The 19,258-nt window shown below is 41.6% G+C and overlaps 2 protein-coding genes across 2 annotated transcripts in view; one reads left to right on the forward strand and one right to left on the reverse strand.

The window, feature by feature from the left end:
• The window catches only part of cnnm1 (cyclin and CBS domain divalent metal cation transport mediator 1), a 31,250-nt gene extending 19,468 nt beyond the window's left edge, over positions 1-11,782 (reverse strand). The window contains exons 1-6 of the mRNA XM_070543115.1: positions 11,746-11,782; positions 11,443-11,519; positions 11,227-11,272; positions 10,031-10,172; positions 9,862-9,894; positions 8,305-9,752 (exon numbers count right to left, since the gene is read on the reverse strand). Coding sequence (XP_070399216.1) covers positions 8,305-9,752; positions 9,862-9,894; positions 10,031-10,172; positions 11,227-11,272; positions 11,443-11,519; positions 11,746-11,782 — 1,783 coding nt within the window. The remainder of the gene's footprint in view (positions 1-8,304; positions 9,753-9,861; positions 9,895-10,030; positions 10,173-11,226; positions 11,273-11,442; positions 11,520-11,745) is intronic.
• Positions 11,783-12,667: 885 nt separating this feature from the next.
• Positions 12,668-19,258, forward strand: part of hpse2 (heparanase 2) — a 101,834-nt gene continuing 95,243 nt past the window's right edge. The window contains exons 1-3 of the mRNA XM_070542405.1: positions 12,668-13,093; positions 14,275-14,429; positions 15,007-15,168. Coding sequence (XP_070398506.1) covers positions 12,819-13,093; positions 14,275-14,429; positions 15,007-15,168 — 592 coding nt within the window. The 5' untranslated portion in view covers positions 12,668-12,818. The remainder of the gene's footprint in view (positions 13,094-14,274; positions 14,430-15,006; positions 15,169-19,258) is intronic.

The following is a 19,258-nucleotide window of genomic DNA, read 5'->3' on the forward strand; positions in this document are numbered from 1 at the left end:
GATGCTTTAATCCCGATGAACATCAGTCCGTGTCTGAGTGAGATTGGTTCAGGTCGGCTTCTCAGAAGAGCGCAGGTGAATAAGAACAGGATTTGCCCTCAGCTGCTTCTGCTGATGATGCACCCATGCACTGCATTACATCACTCATGTGTTACATAATAATCTTGCAACACCCCCACCCCCCACCCCCCCCCTCTCTCTCTCTTACACACTCTGCAGACACACATGCCTACGGTGAAACTGGGTCCTCCGTGGATGTTCTTTTTACAAAATGCTTCTGCTCCGGCGGGTTCCCAGACTCCTGCAGTCTAAGTTTGAAGTCCATGTGTCATTTTAGATTGGGCGTGACTTTCCTATTTTGGGGTATTTTTGTCCCAGAAGAGGAGGGAAATATCTCATAGTTAGCTCCTCTGCAGCAACTGATGCTTCTCTGTGTTGTAGATTTTCATATAGACTCAAGGACAAATTTGGTTAAAAACTAAAATCTTTATCTGTTGGTTTAAATTATTTTTATGCACTATTTTAACATTTCAGATATAAATTCTTCCAAAAATCACTCACACATTAATATGAAACAACAAATGAAATTATGAAAAAAAATTGCATGACTTAATGCATTAATCAATGGTAATTTAGCTCTTCCCCCTACCAGATATAAAAGAAAACAAATGATTCATTTTCTAATCTGCTGCTTTTTAGATTACTACTACTGTCCTTGTATAAAATTTTGCATTTACTACAAAATTTCCAACAGTGCTGTCAAGGTATCAATTCAATTCAATTCAATTTATTTATATAGCGCCAAATCACGACAAGAGTCGTCTCAAGGCACTTCACATAATAAACATTCTAATTCACAGTTCATTAAGCCAATCAGAAAAAATGTTTCCTATATAAGGAACCCAGCAAATTGCATCAAGTCACTGACAATAGTCAGTGACTTTACAGCAATCCTCATACTAAGCAAGCATAAAGCGACAGTGGAGAGGAAAACTCCCTTTTAACAGGAAGAAACCTCCAGAGGATCCTGGCTCAGTATAAGCAGCCATCCACCATGACTCACTGGGGATCGAGAAGACAGAGCACACACACACACACACACACACACACACACACACACACACACACACACACACACACACACACACACACACACACACACACACACACACACACACACACACACACACACCAAGCAATGTGTCCATGGTTACACTGTGATTGCTTAGTAAATATTCTATTTGGCGAGAGATAAACTTTAATGTATTTATCCTAGTGAATCTATAATTAAACGGGTAAATTAGCAGTAGCATATCCAACGTCAAGGAAAGCAAAAAGTTATTATCAGGAGAGGGAGAAAGTTTAAGTGGTTAGCAGCAGTGTGCTAGACGATGGCCCCCTCCATGAGGCCACCACAGCTCAGCAGAACATCACCATAGCTTCCTCTGGGGAGAAAAACACTTAGAGAAAAAATAAAGTTAATAGCTGAAGTGGCAGGAAATAATACAGTTAAAGAGCAGATTGTAGAAGAAAGTAGTAGAGTGTGAAAAGTGGTCAGTGTAGCCTCCAGCAGTCTAAGCCTATAGCAGCATAACTACAGAGGTAACTCTGGATAACCTAGCCTTTTTAGATGGAGGCATGTTGGAGGCAGGGCAAGGGAGAGCCGTCTTTAACGACTGTACACTCCACCTCCCTCTACTCCCCTACTCGTCCAGATCTAAGCTAACATCAGATTTTAACCATAAGCCCAATCAAATAAAAATGTTTTGAGCCTAGTCTTAAAAGTAGACAAGGCATCAGCCTCACGGACTAAGGCTGGGAGCTGGTTCCACAGGAGAGGAGCCTGATAACTAAAAGATCTGCCGCCCATCCTAATTTTAGATATTCTGGGAACCACCAGTAAACCTGCAGTCTGAGAGCGAAGTGCTCGGTTAGGAACGTATGGAACAATCAGATCACTGATGTATGATGGAGCTTGATTATTAAGAGCTTTATATGTGAGAAGAAGGATCTTAAAATCTATTCTGAATTTAACAGGTAGCCAGTGTAGGGAAGCTAAGACAGGAGAGATATGATCTCTTTTTAATTCTCATCAGAACTCTAGCTGCAGCATTTTGGACAAGCTGAAGACTTTTAACTACATTCTGTGGACTTCCTGAGAGTAATGAATTACAGCAATCCAGTCTTGATGTAATAAATGCATGAACTAGTTTTTCAGCATCACTCCTGGAAAGGATGCTTCTAATCTTAGCAATATTCCGAAGGTGGAAAAAGGAAATCCTACAAACCTGTTTAACCTGGGATTTGAATGACATGTCCTGGTCAAAAATAACACCAAGGATCCTTACTTTGTTCTCGGAGACTAATTTAATGCCATTCAAGTCAGGTGATTGACTAAGCAATTTCCTTTTCTGGATTTCTGGTCCAAAGATGAGAACTTCCGTCTTGTCTTGATTGAAAAGCAAAAAGTTTAGAGTCATCCAATTTTTTATGGCCTCAAGACAAGCCTGTAATCTACCCAACCGATTAGGTTCATCGGGGTTAATGGATAGATATAACTGAGTATCGTCAGCATAACAGTGAAAGTTTATCCCATGATGTCTAATGATTTTACCAATTGGGAGCACATATATAGTAAAAAAAATTGGTCCAAGCACTGAACCCTGTGGTACTCCACAAGTAACCCTGGAGTGTGAAGAAGATTTGTCATGTACATTTACAAAATGAAATCTGTCAGACAGGTAGGATTTAAACTAGCCTAGCCCTGTTCCTTTGATCCCTACAACATGTTCAAGTCTTTCTACAAGAACATTGTGATCTACTGTGTCACAAGCAGCACTGAGATCTGAGATCTGTTGCGGTTCTGATTTCAAATTTTATTTGCCCTGTGGGACCCCCTTGGGGGCTGGGCCCCCAAACAATTGCCTGCCCTGCTTGACAGCATGCAGCGCCTGTCTACCCACAGACTATCAGATGCACGTCAGGTTAACTGGAGATTAAACTATCACCAAGTGTGAGCGTGTGTGATCAGTTGATTGTTACTGTGCGTCATTGTGATGGACTGGCGACATATTCAAGGTGTCCCTCACCTCCAACCTGGCGATCAGTTCCCCGCAACCCTACTGAGAATTAGTAAAATGAGTGAGGACTTTGCCTTTTGGGATGAAATGTCAGAGTATTTTAACAAATCCATTGCTCAGCTGAATTTTGTCATCAGATTTTTGTTCTTTTGTAGTTAAAAGTTCAATATTTTGAAGCACCAAATTTTAAAATAACAACATTAAAGGAGACATACGATATTATGCAAAATTCACCTTTTGCATCCTTTCGTGCTGCCATATGGGTCTCTACTGCCTCTATAAACACTCAGAATGTGAAAAGATTCCATCCATCTGTTTTCTGTCTTTTTTGTGAATTACGTGCCTAAAACAAGCCATTTCAAAAAGTCCCTGTTTGTGATGTCACAAACGGGAAAATTACAATAGAGTCACCTCACATGTGCAAGAGGAAGCTGCTGCTGGAGGAGCAGCAGCTCTTCTATGAGTTCCTTCTGGACATTAGAGCTCCTCAGCTCATAGCAGCCTGAGCAGGGGATGGGTGGGCGTGGACAGCTCCAGCTTGTTTTCTTGAAGTGACAGCCCCCTGAATCGGCTCATTTTGGAAAGTACTGAAAATGTCAAGCTAATACTGCTTTATGTGAACTTTGTCAGCATGTTTTGAATTGACCATAAAACTATTATAATTTGAGAAAAATAAGTCATAAAATCCCCTCTTTGCAGGGCTTATCGTTTATCTCATAACAGCTGTCATTTCCATTTCTTGTCCTAACACAGACCTTGCCTCTGCCCATCTCCCCTCTCCGGATGACGCCGTCACAGCTTCCAGCCAAGCTTTCTGAACAGCAGGAACTATTAATCCATAAGGGCAGGCGTGAAAGACAGGGAAAGGTTGGGAATGAATTTTTTATGGTTGCTCTTCACTCATACTGAGCTGACCTACAACTTCAAAGTAACAATTAAGCTAAATCTCGACTTCACCTTACATCCTACTTCCGAGCAAACAAACACATCTCAGGTCATCGATCATTTGGAACCACATTTCCTTTTGACGCCTTAACCTGGAACTGGCAATCCTAATTCATGACCCTTCCAAAGACAGCTGCTGTCCCAGACTGACACGGATTGATTTATCTTTGGGGTTTTTCATTGCTAACAAAACAAACCTTTGCGATCCTTACATAACCGGTCCCAGTTTGTTTTGTGCAGTGCTGACAGTGGAGCAATATTTGCCACGCAGAATTGATTTTAAATCTTGTTAAGGGCTGTAATCAAGACTGAACAGATCTCCCAGAGGGAGAGGAAACTTGGTGGTGATCACAAAAAGTATGAATGAGGAAGATAAACAGCTGAATAAAATGGCATCATTCCAGTAAAGTCAAGATTTTGGTTTATGGAGGTAACATTGAGATATAAGTTCACAGGAAAATGAATCATGTGTCATGTGGATAGCTATATTCTGCTTCTCGATGGTTACTTAACTCTGCACTGAGTGACAGAGGATCAATTACACACATGGCTGTCTGCTCTAGGGATCAAAGGGCTTTACTGGTAGATGCAATTTAGGCCAGTGAGATCAACTGCAAATTGAATTTTTAAGTGCACAGCTACTTAAAAACAAAACATTTAAATCTAACACATTTGATACTGCCCCAAAAGCAGGGGGTTATCCTGGTCTTCAGCCCTCCAGATATTCCCTCAGGTCCTGTGTTCCTTCAGTCTCCCCACCATAATTTCCATAGGTCTATTATTCCAGTTTTGTGTGGTGTGTGTGTGTGTGTGTGTGTGTGTATGTGTGTGTGTGTGTGTGTGTGTGTGTGTGTGTGTGTGTGTGTGTGTGTGTGTGTGTGTGTGTGTGTGTGTGTGTGTGTGTGTGTGTGTGTGTGTCCTTTCCCAGTTAGGTCTGGTGTCCTCTCCTGCTCCTCCTCCCTGATTCACTTTCACCTGGTTCTCTCCCCTCACACCTGCAGCTCGTCATCCTCCTGTTATGCCCCTGTTAAGCCCTATCTTGTCTCAGTGTCTTGTCGGTCCATTGTTGTTTTGTATGTCAGCGTTTTCTGGTGCTCTGTGTGAGCCTTTTGTCTCAGACTTTGTGCTCTAGGTGAGCTTTCGGTGTCCTGTGCTCCAGGACTTTTTGATTTTTGGCTCACAGCCTTTTGGATTTATTTTTGTTGTCATCCTACAAATAAAGGGATTTATTCGTTACATCAACTCCTGCCTCGAGTCATCCTGGGTATCTGCATTTTTGGGTCCTAACCATCCCCTTAATGTGACACTAAGTGTGTGTGCTGCTGTAATGAGTGGATGTCCCCACTGTGGGACTAATAAAATTTACTCTATTCTATTATATTAATTCATATCAGCCAGTAGGGAAAAAAACGTTTGAGGAATTATGGCCTTTCCAGGCTTCCGTACCAGTAACATGGTTATGGAGGAGGGGTTCGTCTCACAAACAGGAAAAACGACTGGTGAAGCGGTCAATTAAAATTACTAGGATTTCTAATGTTTTAATTTCCTTGCTTCATCAACTAATGAAGGAGAGGGAACGTGTGAGCAGGGTCCGAAATTAACACTCGCCACTCACCAAATGCGAGCAAATTGCTCCATTTGGCGAGTAAATTTTTGAGCTCTACCTGCCACCTGGCGAGTAAATGTTTGCACCAAATTAGTTATGTTTATCAGTCGTCTTCCATGGATTTCTGATACTCCTCCCGCCTGCATGCAACTTACACAAACGTACGCGAAACGTGAACGCCGCATCCAACGTCATTTCCACCTATCCCATTCAATCAGTTTATCAAGTTAGCAGTTAGCTTCGTGTTAAAACTAGCGGTGAAATGTGACGGTTTTTAACTGGAGTCAGCCAGCCTTCCAGAAGAAAACTCGTTGAACTGGAAGAAAAACCACCAGGACCAGTGGCAACCAGAAGATTTTGTGAAAAGTGGCGAACTGGAGATGGCGGAGTCGTGAGACAATGGCTACATTATGATGGCCACGTAGCGTTGCTGCCTTTCACAGACAACTGTCCCTCGGCATTCTTCAAATATCCAAAAAACGCCCATAGTTCCTTCTTTGAGGGATAATAAATGTCCCGAGTGCTAAAGTGTGCATGTGCCGCCGGCAACTTCAGCAGATGATACGGTGGCTGGTAAGGGTCACCGCGCCTACACCGCAGCCACGGTAATCCACCGACATAATATATATATATATTTAAACAAGACGGTTGTTATTATTATTGTCAACTTTTTTACCGGGGTTTACTGCTACACCGGTTACCGTGACAACCCTAGCCCTGACACACTTTCAGATATTCTCATGGTGCAGCTGTGTTCTCCAGAGATCAAGGACTAGGACCCAAATGAGGTTGTAATGCTTTGGCACAAAGACGGTGTTAGAAGCAGGAGGCCAGACTTCATGGACAGAGAAAACAAGGAGTCTGACTAGATTTCAATGAAAGAGTTCATAAAAACATCTCTAAAAATAAATAAATAAATAAATAGTAAAAATGACAAAAGAGTTGTTTTTCTTATTAATTGACGTTTTAATTATTTTGTCACTCTGTTTGGAATCAACATAATATAGAATAACATGCTTTAGGTAGATCTAAATCATTTAGAATTTTGGCCGGTAGATTTTCATCATCTACCAGCCAACTTGGCCGGTGAGTAAAAAATTTAATTTCGGACCCTCCATGTGAGTGAGTCACCGGTAGGAAGCCCAGCTTGCTGTTAGCAAGGATCTGTGGCTGATGAGTGAAAACTAAAGAAAAATATTCAGGACTGAAGCTCCGTCAACACCGGCTGGCGCGGCTGCATTTCTAAATAAAGCATGTCATTTTGGCGGAGCATGCAGCTGCAGCTCACTGTTCTGGGAGAAAGAACCGGGCATGCCCGTCCCATCACCAGCAGTGGAGCTCGTTTTTACTAGACCACAGCAAATATACTGAAACAAAACAAGTGAACTTGGTCTTTAAAGTAACACTAAACTGCTTTAACACTTTAAGCTACTTCTTGAAATGTGGGTTTATGTGACTGCATGAGTGTAAACTACCTTCTTCACCCTGAACACCACTCTGCAGCGCTCTGCTGACCAGAAATCACACTTAACAGCTTTGTGGAGTGGGTAGGTGTCCTATAGGGGGAGCGCTCTACCTGCTTTATGGCTGTTAGCTGTTATGCTAACAGTTAGCATTTTCCGGTCATCAATGAAAAGCACAAGAAAAACGAAAAGAAGACATTTGCTTTATTGTTGGCATCATGGCATAGCCTGGAAGTAAAAGTTGGAGCAGGGCTGCCCAATCCTGGTCCTGGAGGGCCGGTATCCAACAGGTTTTGTGGTTTTTCTGCTCCAACACACTTGATTAACTGGTTGAATCACCTGTGCAGCATCTCATCAGGCTCTGCAGAAGCATGTTAATCACCTGCTGACTGAAATCAGGTGTGCTGAAGCTGAATTTAAACTAAAACATGCTGGATACCGGCCCTTGAGGAGCAGGATTGGGCACGAGTTAGAGCGTAATGTCTTTGGAGCTGAAACCACAGTGAACATTGGTGCTACCTACACTAGCTTGAGGGAGCTAAAGGAAGCTACAAAATCACAGACTGATGGTGACCTGACTTTGTTGCTACTGGATTTGTAAGTAGAATAGTTTTTTCTCCCACAGTTTGGATCTTTTAACTCTGTGGTTTATTTTAGTATTAGATAGCTCATGTTAGTATTAGCTCGTTGTTATCGCTATCTACAAAAGGCTGCTGCAGGGTCGTTTACAACCGTTCTAATTCCACTTCCAACCAGCAGGGCGAAGGAGCAGGAAACTGCTCAATGTGTTACTTTAAACTGATTGATCCCTGAAATAGTTCCTTCTGGAAGGTACTGAAACTGTCGAGAGTAAAATATTTTGACATACAACTTGAGGAAGATTTAGTGCGTAGAGACCACAGCAAATGTTTTGATATAACGAGTAAATGAGTACTGATAGATAATAAGATATGAAAGTATTTTTGACAGTTATATTTTGAAACTTATTAAAAAGCTGCAAAGCAGCTGTTATTGAATATTTATATTGGTATAATAATAAAAATTGAAATAACTAAAGGTCATATTTGCAATGTTTTCTTACAAAGGTGCCTCAATAATAGAGCAGTTTACAGCCAGCCCCCTCTAATTTTAGTCTAGGACCACCCCTGATCTTGTAAGTCATGCATAGTTCTAAACTTCTACCAGGTGTTGTGATGTAAAGTTTAGTTACCTCTCTTAAATTCTTCCAGCATCACGTCCAGTTTGGTGTCGCTGAAGACGCAGTGCATGGGGTGCTTGTAAAACTGAGTAATTGTTTTCAGGGGGGTGCAGTCGTCTGGATCCACGAAAGCCAAGTCTTTGACAAACAGGATGTCCACGATGTTGGACCGCTCGTTCTCATAGACGGGAATGCGAGTGAAGCCGCTCTGCATGATGTCGGACATTGTGCAGAAGTCCAACAGGGCGTCCGAGGAGAGCATGTAGCAGTCTGACAGCGGGGTCAGCACGTCCTCTACGGTCTTGGTCCTCAGCTCCAGAGCCCCCTGGATGATGTTCAGCTCCTCTTTCACCAGGTCATGATAAGGGTCCGTGACGCGCAGCATGGCCATCAGTTTCTCCCTGGTGTAAAAGCTACTGATTTCTTGGTGCAACATAATATCCAGAATTTTGGACACTGGATAGGCGATGGGGAAAAACACCAGCATCAACAAGCGGGTCGCGCACAGCGTCTTGGAGGCGATGGCTAGGCTGTGACGGGACGCCACGGAGTGAGGTAAAATCTCCCCAATGAAGAAGATACCCAAAGTGCACGAGGCAGTCGAGAGGGCAGTCATGCCTAAAATCTGACACATCCACACCACAAAGCACGTGTTGGTAAGCACGTTGCCCAGGACCACCGTGCACAAGATGTAGTTCCCGTGTTTACGCACTGACTCGATTTTTCGTGCGTATTTCTGCTCCTTTTCAGTTCCACTGTTCTGCAGGACCCGCAGCTCCACGGGGTCCAGAGCCAGCATGCTGATGTTCAGACCGCTGCAGAGAGCGGACAGCCCCAGCAGCAGCACCGAAACCCCCGCCTGCAGCCAAGCATCCGCCTCTGGAGGTCTCTCCACCACAGCCAACCAGAAGTCTTTGGTGCTCAAATGTTCCCATCTCGCTCCATCAAACGCGCACATTGAGTAGTACTTGATCGCCTCGTCTCTGCGCAGGTCTTTCGCGAGTAGCTCAACCAAAACTGAATTATGACTTGAAGTTGATTTAAAAGAGCCCAGCAACTCAATATCAGAGCTGCGGAAACTCTCTACTTCACACGGGTTTCCTTTGGACCGAAGCCGCCCTTCTGCGTCCCCACTCGCCCCAGTTGGCTCCTCAATGAACGCGATCCATGGAGCAGGTGCAGCATCAGGTCTGCTGCTGATGTTCTGGCTGTTGGGATGGTAAAAAACTGGAGATGTAGAGTAGTAAACCCTCAGCAGGAAGCGGGTCCCCTCTGTCGCTCTCAGAACACCGTCCCGCACGGACAGATCCCCGCTCTGGGTGTCTTCTGGTCGAACGCCGAGCAGTCCTGTAGTCGGGACCGGCAGGGAGGAGAGCGTAACGGTGAGGAGGAGGATGGAGAGCTGGCGCGGATGCAGGATGCAGCAGGGAGCATCCGCGGCCATCATGCAGAATGAACTACTGGAGGATGTGGGAGAAGTGGGTCACGTGGTGTGCGGACGGGACGGATGGAGCAGCTGGTGGAGCGAAATTCAGAAAGGGGGGTAGGAGCCGCTGAAATATGACGAACTGTGACGTAGGCCCGACTTGCTTTTCTCGCTTCCTAAAAATAGAAGGGAGGAGAGCCCATGAATGATTTAAGTTGAAGAAAAAAATGCACTTTAGCTTTTCAAAGAAATCAATCAATAAATAAAGCAGCTCTTCGTGAAAGCCAAACAAAAATAAGAAGGCGTTCATACAGTGTGGGAGTTTTAACCCGTTCAGGTACATCTGCTTTGAAGCCACTAGATGGCAGTGTTGTCGCCTGTTTAAATGTTACCCCTCGACTGAAGACTCGGTTCCTGCACGAGTCCAGGCAGCAGGAAACTTCCAGCTCAAGTTCTACGAGTGAGTGAATAATGTTGACCCAAAACGAATACAATATTGTCGCGCCTGCATTTACTCTGCCCATCACATTTCATATTACATCATTGCACAAACACAATGTTTTAGCTGTAGCCTACTAGAAGAAACTAGTAAACATAACCATCATAAAATTACACATATAATAATAATAATAATAATAATAATAATAATAATAATAATAATAATAATTATTATTATTATTATTATTATTATTATTATATCATTGTTGTTGTTGTTGTTATTGTTATTATGCCATTTTTGAAAATTCCAAACACAATAAATTTAGAAGAGAGACTTTAAAAACTAACTTTAGTTTAAGAAACACAATTCATCATGTCTTCCACCCCCGCCTGGAACATTTTCATAAAGTTTTCCATCATGCAAATTTTAAATCAGTTTGTTTCGCAGCAAAATAAATAAAGTGTGAAAAAAATTCCGATCCACGTGGCCGACGTGAAAAATTAAATTGAAACTCCACTTTCAACTCAACTTAATCCCTTGGGCTGTCCATCGGATCAGGTCTGTTTATTAAAGGACATTTGCGTCAGAAAATAGATTTTGTTTTATAAAAATCGAGCTGTGTGCAACACGCGGCTTTCGTTCAGAAGTTGTAATAAATACAGCACAAAAACTTTTAACAAACTTGTATAAATAAAATATTAACTCCAGGGACAAAACGGAACACGTTTTCTTGCTCAAAGTCCAATTTCTGTGTTGGACTTAAAGAGGGCCACCTTAAAATAAGGATGATCAGCGTGAAAGTTCCTGCTCATTAAGAATGTCGGTACTGAATGTTGTAATAATATTAAAACTGTTGCCATCTCTCTTCTGAGCTCCAGAGGAATAAATTGTCCTTGGACCAAAGTTGGGAGACTGTCGCTGGATCAGAATAAAAATGCACAAACGTTTTATTTGATGCAAAAACCAAAAGGTCAAGTTTGAATAAAGTAGTGACACTAAGAATAAATTTTTAATTGATCTTTTAATACAAGTTCGCGCTGCGCAGTGCCACAGTGGTTAGAGCTGTTGCCTTGCAGCAAGAAGGTCCTGGTTTCGCTTCCCGGCCTGGGATCTTCCTGCATGGAGTTTGCATGTTCTCCCTGTGCATGCGTGGGTTCTCTCCGGGTACTCCGGCTTCCTCCCACAGTCCAAAAACATGACGGTTAGGTTGATTGGTCTGTCCAAATTGTCCTTAGGTGTGAGTGTGTGTGTGCGTTGCTGTTTGTCCTGTGTGTCTCCGTGTTGCCTTGCGATGGACTGGCTCTCTGACCAGCCCGCCTGATTGCCCGTTGACCGCTGGAGATAGGCAGCTCCCCCGCGATCCTACATGGACAAAGCGGGTTCAGACAATGGATGGATGGATGGAATACAAGTTCATTACAAACCAGAAATGTTTTTTCTTCAGTGCGTTTGATGCACGTTTTGGTAAAACTTTGGAACATTTTGCGCGTAAAGACGCATTATGAACTTTTGTTGCTGCGTAAAGATTTAGAGAACGACGCTTTGAAACTAACTAAATAAACGTGACCCTTGACTTATCCTCTCGTACTGATCAGTGAGACAGCGGTGACCTCTACTCTCTTCATCCTGACCACCCGGGGAGAGTTTGGCGTATCATTCCCAACTGCGCTCTAACAGCACCAAAACCCTCACAAAAAGTTTTCTAGTTGGAGCCTTCCATCCTAAAATGGTTTGGAATGTTTTGGCATCTTTGAGTTTTGAAATGTGTGATCAGTTTGAGACTTACTGTTGGAAAGATCAGGTGTCTTGTTCAGCACGGCCTGGAGTTTTCTCTGTGCTTTTTAAATTATTATTAAAAATATTCAAAACATGTCACTTTCTCACCTTTTTTGTCAGGTGAGGTGATGCAAAAACCGATCATAGATCAAGTTTTCGTGTCTCATAGTTATTTTTTTATTCTTTTTGTCTCTGATTCATAATCAAAACAATTTAACGAGAATCTTATTTAGAAAATCAGGATTCTTGTTTTGAGGTCATTTTAAAAATCGTATTATATTACCTAAAAAGCCAAGACACCTGTTAGATTATTAAGATTTATACTTACCCATGGCTTAAATTGTGTAACAGGCTAAGAATGAAACATGAACTACTGTATTTATATGTTAAGAAAACCAATTTGGGATCAGTTCTGATCCCACATCTCTGTTCAAATTCCCATTTTTAACAAGTAATTTAAATTCAGTAAAATAACGAGTTTTTTACAATTAGAAAACAGGAACTCCTTGGATTTTAAGTCTCAAACGACCTTAAAAAGAGTGGGTTTGTTGTCTTATACCTCAGAGAGCCTTGATGGGGCGGTGCTGTCCCCTCCTCCCAGTTTCTGGCTCTCTCGGTCGGGAAGGCTGGCTCGGGGCGTGCGCTGTTGTAAGCAGTTCCCCAAAATCCTCGGGGGGCGGGGGGCAAAGTGTGTGTGTGTGTGTGTGTGTGTGTGTGTGTGTGTGTGTGTGTGTGTGTGTGTGAGAGAGAGAAAAACTTAGACAGGAAGACTGATCCAGATCGATGAGACCGAACTGAAGAACCACAACTGGACTCAGCTTAAGCGTTTCTTTTCCTTGCAGCGTTGAATTCCTTTTACGCACGCGAAACCCCCAAACCGAGAAGATGCCCGAATCCTCTCCGCGCGTGACCCCCTGCTCCTCAGTGTGGCTGGCATCTTTAATTGTTTTGGTGGTGCAGTCGATGCTGTCTTCCTCATACTCGTTCCCCTCTTCGTATCAGAGACCTGCAGCCGGTGGGAAGCGGTCGGGCTTCATGGGGAGGACACTGGTCCTCCTGGATGTCAACACCCGCAGTCCGATCAAGGTCCTCAACGACAACTTCCTATCGCTGCAGCTAGACCCTTCAATCATCAAAGACGGTTGGCTGGATTTTCTGAGGTACGGAGCTACTCTCAGTCCACACAAACCCTGCTGTCGTGACCTCTTTATAAAAAAATATGTTAATATTGATTACGCACGCAGCCACGTTGCCTGAACTGTCATGAGTAATTTACCACGTCTCTTCCTCCCAGAATATTAATTATAGATAAATTAAAAACCCTTTGTAGCAGTCCAGAAAAAATATTTTTATTAAACCAGTAAAGCCAATTAACGACAGATTTTATTTTTTAACTTATGATCTTGTTGGACTTATTATGATGTAAACATCACCAATGTAGGCTTACATAATAGGTTACATTATAAGGTTTAAAGGTTTAAGAAAAAACGAGTCTGTTATATCAGGTCTCACGAGCTTCTTTTAATATAGATAAAAAGCTTCAATTAATACAAAATACCTGATACTATGCTCGTATTCCATTTGCAAAGCAACAGAATATGCTAAATTAATTTTAATTCTCTCAAAAGCACGTTTTTCGCGTTTTTCCTGTAGATGTAGTTTAAACTTGTGATGTAAAAACAAATGTTTCTAAACTCCCAGCCGCGCCACTGGGCCATGATGGATGATGACATCCATCATTTTCAATTATTTTCAGTGTTTATATCTAACATTGCATCACAAAGTCAGAATTTTACAGAGACAGAAAACCTGAAGCTCAGTGATAAACACGGTTAAAGAAAACTGCCAAGTTTCATTCGGTGCGTTTAATTATCCTCTGGCATTGAATGAATAAACAAATTAACCACCAGCTACACTGCAACCCTTTTCACAGAAAGCTGACCATTTCCGATAGATAATAATAATTGTTTATTTTCAGGTTATTGTCGAAAAAAACAAAAAAAAAAGTAATGTGATGAATTAGGCCTAAAGTTTCCATGACGCCATCACAAGATGCGGTTTATTGGCAGCAAAACCAGAATGATCTCTTAATTATTTGAATGATTTAAATAATTAAAGTCGCAGGTGAACACTGTTGTAATATAAGTTTCTCCTGTCCTTCATTGTGTTATTAGTTTTCTCCCAGAGGAAAATCTGATTCTAAGCTCTAAAACGAGACTCATATTTATCAGAATGTAAACAGTATTTTAAAAGATGCTCCTCTTAAACCTCCTTTAATGGGTTTGAATGGTTTCTGTCTCGCCTTCGTTTTATTCTCTAAGTGTTGTTTTTTCTGTGACAGCTCCAAACGGCTCGTGACCCTGGCGCGCGGCCTGTCGCCTGCCTTTCTTCGCTTCGGAGGAAAGCGAACCGACTTCCTGCAGTTCAACAATCAGAAGAACCTCGCCAAGTTCCGAGGGCCGGGGCCAGACTACTACCTGAAAAACTACGAGGACGGTGATTAGACGCCACCTTTCTCTTTATTTAGGCCCCTAAAGTTTTAGGCGCATGCGTTCAACTTCTGAGCGACGGTCAGGAAAGAAGCGCGCAGCGTCAGTTTCCACCGTGTCTGTGTTTCCTCTCTACGTGAGTTGTCTGTGTTATTCTTTTTCTTTAAAATATAGGGCTCTTCGTTTCATTTACGCAGGGAGAATACCTCAAATAAACGGGTGTCTGTTTAGACAAGACACCTAGCTAAAAACGAACGCGCCAAAGCTAAACCCTACTTTGTTTTGTTAGCTAACTTCTCTTAATGTAGGACGCATTCTGCTTCAGTGAAGCTAAAATTACAAAATTTTAAGGCAATAATAGTTTGCATAATTTAACATTCTCAATAAGACACTATAAAATGCTGCATATAGGTAACATTTAGATTATAGTAACATATACATGGAATTTAAGGTACTTTTTAATATGTGCATGATCAAAATTGACCTTGCTGAAATGAATTTATTAGGAATGTATAAAATGACACATATTTAACTTGAACTCCTAAAATAAGCATCTCTTATATAGTTATTTATTTATTTTGCAGACATAGTACGTAGTGACATCGCTTTGGACAAACAGAAAGGCTGCAAGCTGGCCAGCCACCCTGACATAATGCTGGAGTTGCAGAGGGAAAAGGCTGCCTCCACACAGCTCGTCCTGCTGAAAGAGCAGCTGTCCAACATCTACAGCAACATAACAATAACAGGTAGGAGATCAAACACACAAGCTGAGACCCCCTCTCTTCTTTTTTGACACTGATTCACATCCTGACATGTTCGCTGGGTCTGGGTCACAAAAAGCTCAAGGTGTGCCAGTGTAAACCATCAGCTTTCAGTAGACAAATGTAATTCTGCAGGAGGAATGTGTTTATTTGTCGTTTAAGAAACTTCTGGTTTGGGGGCTGCGTTTTGTACCTGTTATGATGAAACATGCAACTGCAAAGGAGATTTAATTTGCCTGTTTTTGGGGGGGATTGTCTTCAATAGTCAGAAATTATTTGCTAATAATATTTGTGTGTTTTTATGGAGCTTATTAAAACTTGAGAGTGACAAAGAAAACGCTGCACAGCTCAGAACTGAAAAGACACCTCCATGAAGTCTGTGGGTGGGGAGAAAGATTCATGTCCCCTAAGCAGAAACCCCTCTTTGAACGCCGAGTCTGAAAACCCGAGAGCTTGTGGAAAAATGTTGTTGAACTGGAGAAATGACTGGCAGCTCAGACTAAGAGAATACACTACTTATTCACACTCGTCTGTGTGAGCCAACATCTTTCTTACAGACTTCCAATTAAAAGTCTAACACACAACCCCACATTTTCTTTGGATTCGAGAACGTATGAAAAATTCAGCCAAGCCCAATTGCAAAGACGCTGATAAATTACGGAAAGTAAATGCCTCAAATCTTGCTCAAGTGAATTTAACGCTTGCAATACGCACAAAGCGGTCCCAGGGCGGCTGTGCGTTTTTCACATTTTCAGATGCTTTCTGAGGCAAAGTGACCTGTGTGTTTCCGCTTCAGCAACGAAGAGAGATATGAGTCAGATACATCAGCTGTGTGTTTTCAGATAGTCTCAAGTGCAACCGTCAAAACACGGCCGCGCTGCATTTATCATAAAAGGTAAATACGGTAAGAGTTTAACTCTGAACGTGTGTGGTTCACCGGTTTAACCCTGTCAGGCTCAAAATAAGTTTAGATAAAAGGACGAACAACTAAGTCCTTCAGGGGTACTTGTGAGTTATAAAATGCTCATGAAATACGTATGTGGAGTAACCAGGTAGGTAAGGCTTTAACGTTGCAAATCTGCAACGCCTGCCTCCAGAGGATTAACCTAGGAGCCGTGCACATTAACTCTGCAGTGTCACAAAAGTTTTAGAAGGCCCTTTGACCTGCGGGTCTTTAATTTAGTCGCTTCTCGGCCTGAAGAATATTTCATATTTAGGGTCACTGGAAGTTTTTACAAACGCAGCATTTGCACTGGTGTGGGTCGTACTCCGAGGTGGTTCAGTGGTTTGATTCTGTGGTTAAAAAAAATAGTAATATTATAAAATATGGCTGAACTCATGCAACAGCTGTTAAAATACTTTATATTTAGCACAAGAAAATACATAATTTATTAGTTTTCTTTGGCTTTTATTATTCTTTTAAGTTTGTTCACATAATTGAATGGAGCTCGGCATGTGGAGTCAGACTTATATATAATATTTTTAAAAACCATTTATTTATTTTTCCCAATAAACAAAGACATTGACAAGCTTATTTGATCTGTGTGGTGACCATTTGCTAAAAATTAAACGTTGAATTTACTTAACCAAGTTTTGGCAAATAGTTCCATTAAACCTAGTTGCTTAAATGTAAATTATAATATATACTTTTACTTTTATCATTACATTGTACATTACTCTTTACACTTAAGCAACTACGTTTAGAGGAACCATGATATAACTTTGTTAAAGCTGCTTTAGCTAATCTACAGAACAAGCTAGGTTTTGAACGCAAACACGGTCACGGAGCACTCACCCCTCCACTCGGGTACTGTTCCTAAGATGCTTCTGCTGAAACCAGACAGCCACATTTCAAGAGGAAACGAGGTGTTGCTAAACACCAATCACGGTTTTGTAGGTCCAAACATCTTTTATTGTCTGTGCCTTCTAATGGAGGTTTTCAAATATTTTTTGCGACTGGTAGTTTGTTCTAAAGTCGAAGTGGTAGCAGCTCTTTCTCTTTTTCTCCTTCTTTGATATTATTGAGCTGAGAACCTCCCACGCCAGTGGTGTTCTGCTAAACACGTGAGTGTGTTTTGAGTAGAGGATCCATGGAAGTGTGGCGGTTCAGCCAGACAACAATTTAAATCTCCACAATATTTATATTTAGAGCTATACTATGTCAGATCGTTGTTAAAAGGCATTAAAATTGTTTTAAGCAAATATTTTTTTTACAAATTTGCCATTGCCACTTCAAGTAAATTCTACATTTCATGTCTTGGAGTGTAGACGTATTCTACAGTTTGCTTATTTTGAATAAAAATAAATAAATCTGTAAACCAAATGAGAAAATGTAATCAAAACCAGTAGAAGTTAAATCACTGGCAGCAGTAGAGGAGTTGATGTCGCCGTTTTTCTTGTTAAGAAGCTCAAACCTGCCTGAAAATCCAACCAAACCCCTTTTTTGCCGTAATCATTATTCCACCTTTAAACAAAATATAGCTCATGACTCATGGCTTATATATTTTAAATAAGCATAGGTATATTTTATATTACCACAAAGTTAGATGTATCCATAACTTTTCTGTCACTGGATAAAAATCCCTTAAATTTTGTAATTTTGTTTCAACAGTTAATCTATTCAGACTGCATTTCCCATCTCTTTAGTGCGTTCATACTTCGTTTTAGTCCGTAATCCATTTTGTTAGTTCTTTTCTTACAGTTTAGTAAAAATGATTTATTTACCTTACATGTTTTAGCTAGTAGCTCTAGCTGTCCTCAGAGATCGCCCGGGATGGTGGCGTCACTTCCTTTTATCCGCAGGCAGCGGAGGACGGTGTCGCACTCTACTGCCCACTTACTTCACTTACAACAGAACCATAAACAAACAAGAAGGCTTCTCCATGGGAAACCCACTATCAGCCACTCTTTGTGAGTTTTTCATTGAAGATCTGGAACATAAAGCCATAGCCACTGCCCCCCAAGACTGCAAAATAGAACTATGGAAACGCTACGTGGACGACATATTAGAAATCCTTCCCCAAGGACTAATGGAGACACTAATAAAACACCTGGACAGCATCAATGTCACAACAACATAAAGTTTACATATGAAGAAGAAAAAGGCAACATTCATGGACATGAAGACAGACAGAAAACTAAAAATAAACACATACAGCAAACCAACACACACGGACCAACACTTATTATGGACATCAGAACATCCCTCCATACATAACATGTCAGTTATCAGAACATTACCACAGAGCATGAATAATAACAGAAGAACAAGACCGTAAACTGGAGGACCAACACATACAAAGCACATTCAAAACCTGCAGATACCCAACACGGGCAATAAGAAAAGGAAACTAAACAACAATAGAAAGAAAAAAGATGACAACAAAAAGAACCAGAAAAACAGAAATACCAGAACCAAAACCAGTAATAACCTTTCCATATATCAAAGGCATAACAGAAAAAATAATAACGATGGAAAAAACGTAATACCAATACACCAACAAAACCATACATGACGGTCAGAAAAAGATTAGTACACCCAAAGGACAAGGTATAAACAGATGAAAATGTGGAGTCATATACGAAGTCCCATGTTAACGCTGCAGTAAAACATACATAGGGGAAACCGGACGCCAACTCAACACACGAGAAATAGATCATCAAAGGAGAGTGCAAGAGGGAAACAAGTCGAAGACACAGAGCAGCACAACAAGCAGCAGAAAGTACAATAAAGAAATCAGCCATAACAGATCACTGCACAAGAGAAAACTGCATCATGGTCTGGGACGGTACACAGATCATAACAACAAAAATATAAAAGATGGATCAAAAAAGCGATGGAGATAAGGAGGCATGTGTACAGGACCATGAACAGAGATGATGGAACATACACATCGGATCACGCATGGAACAGTGTCATCAGCAAGGAGGACGCGGGCAGTAGAGGGCGACACCGTCCTCTTCTGCCCGCGGATAAAAGAAAGTGATGCCACCATCACCGGCGATCTCTGAGGATGGCTAGAGCTACAAGCTGAAATATGTAAGGTAAATAAATCATTATTATTAAACTGTAGGA

This window comes from Nothobranchius furzeri, chromosome 12 (genome assembly GCF_043380555.1).
Source record: "Nothobranchius furzeri strain GRZ-AD chromosome 12, NfurGRZ-RIMD1, whole genome shotgun sequence".
Lineage (NCBI taxonomy): Eukaryota > Metazoa > Chordata > Actinopteri > Cyprinodontiformes > Nothobranchiidae > Nothobranchius > Nothobranchius furzeri.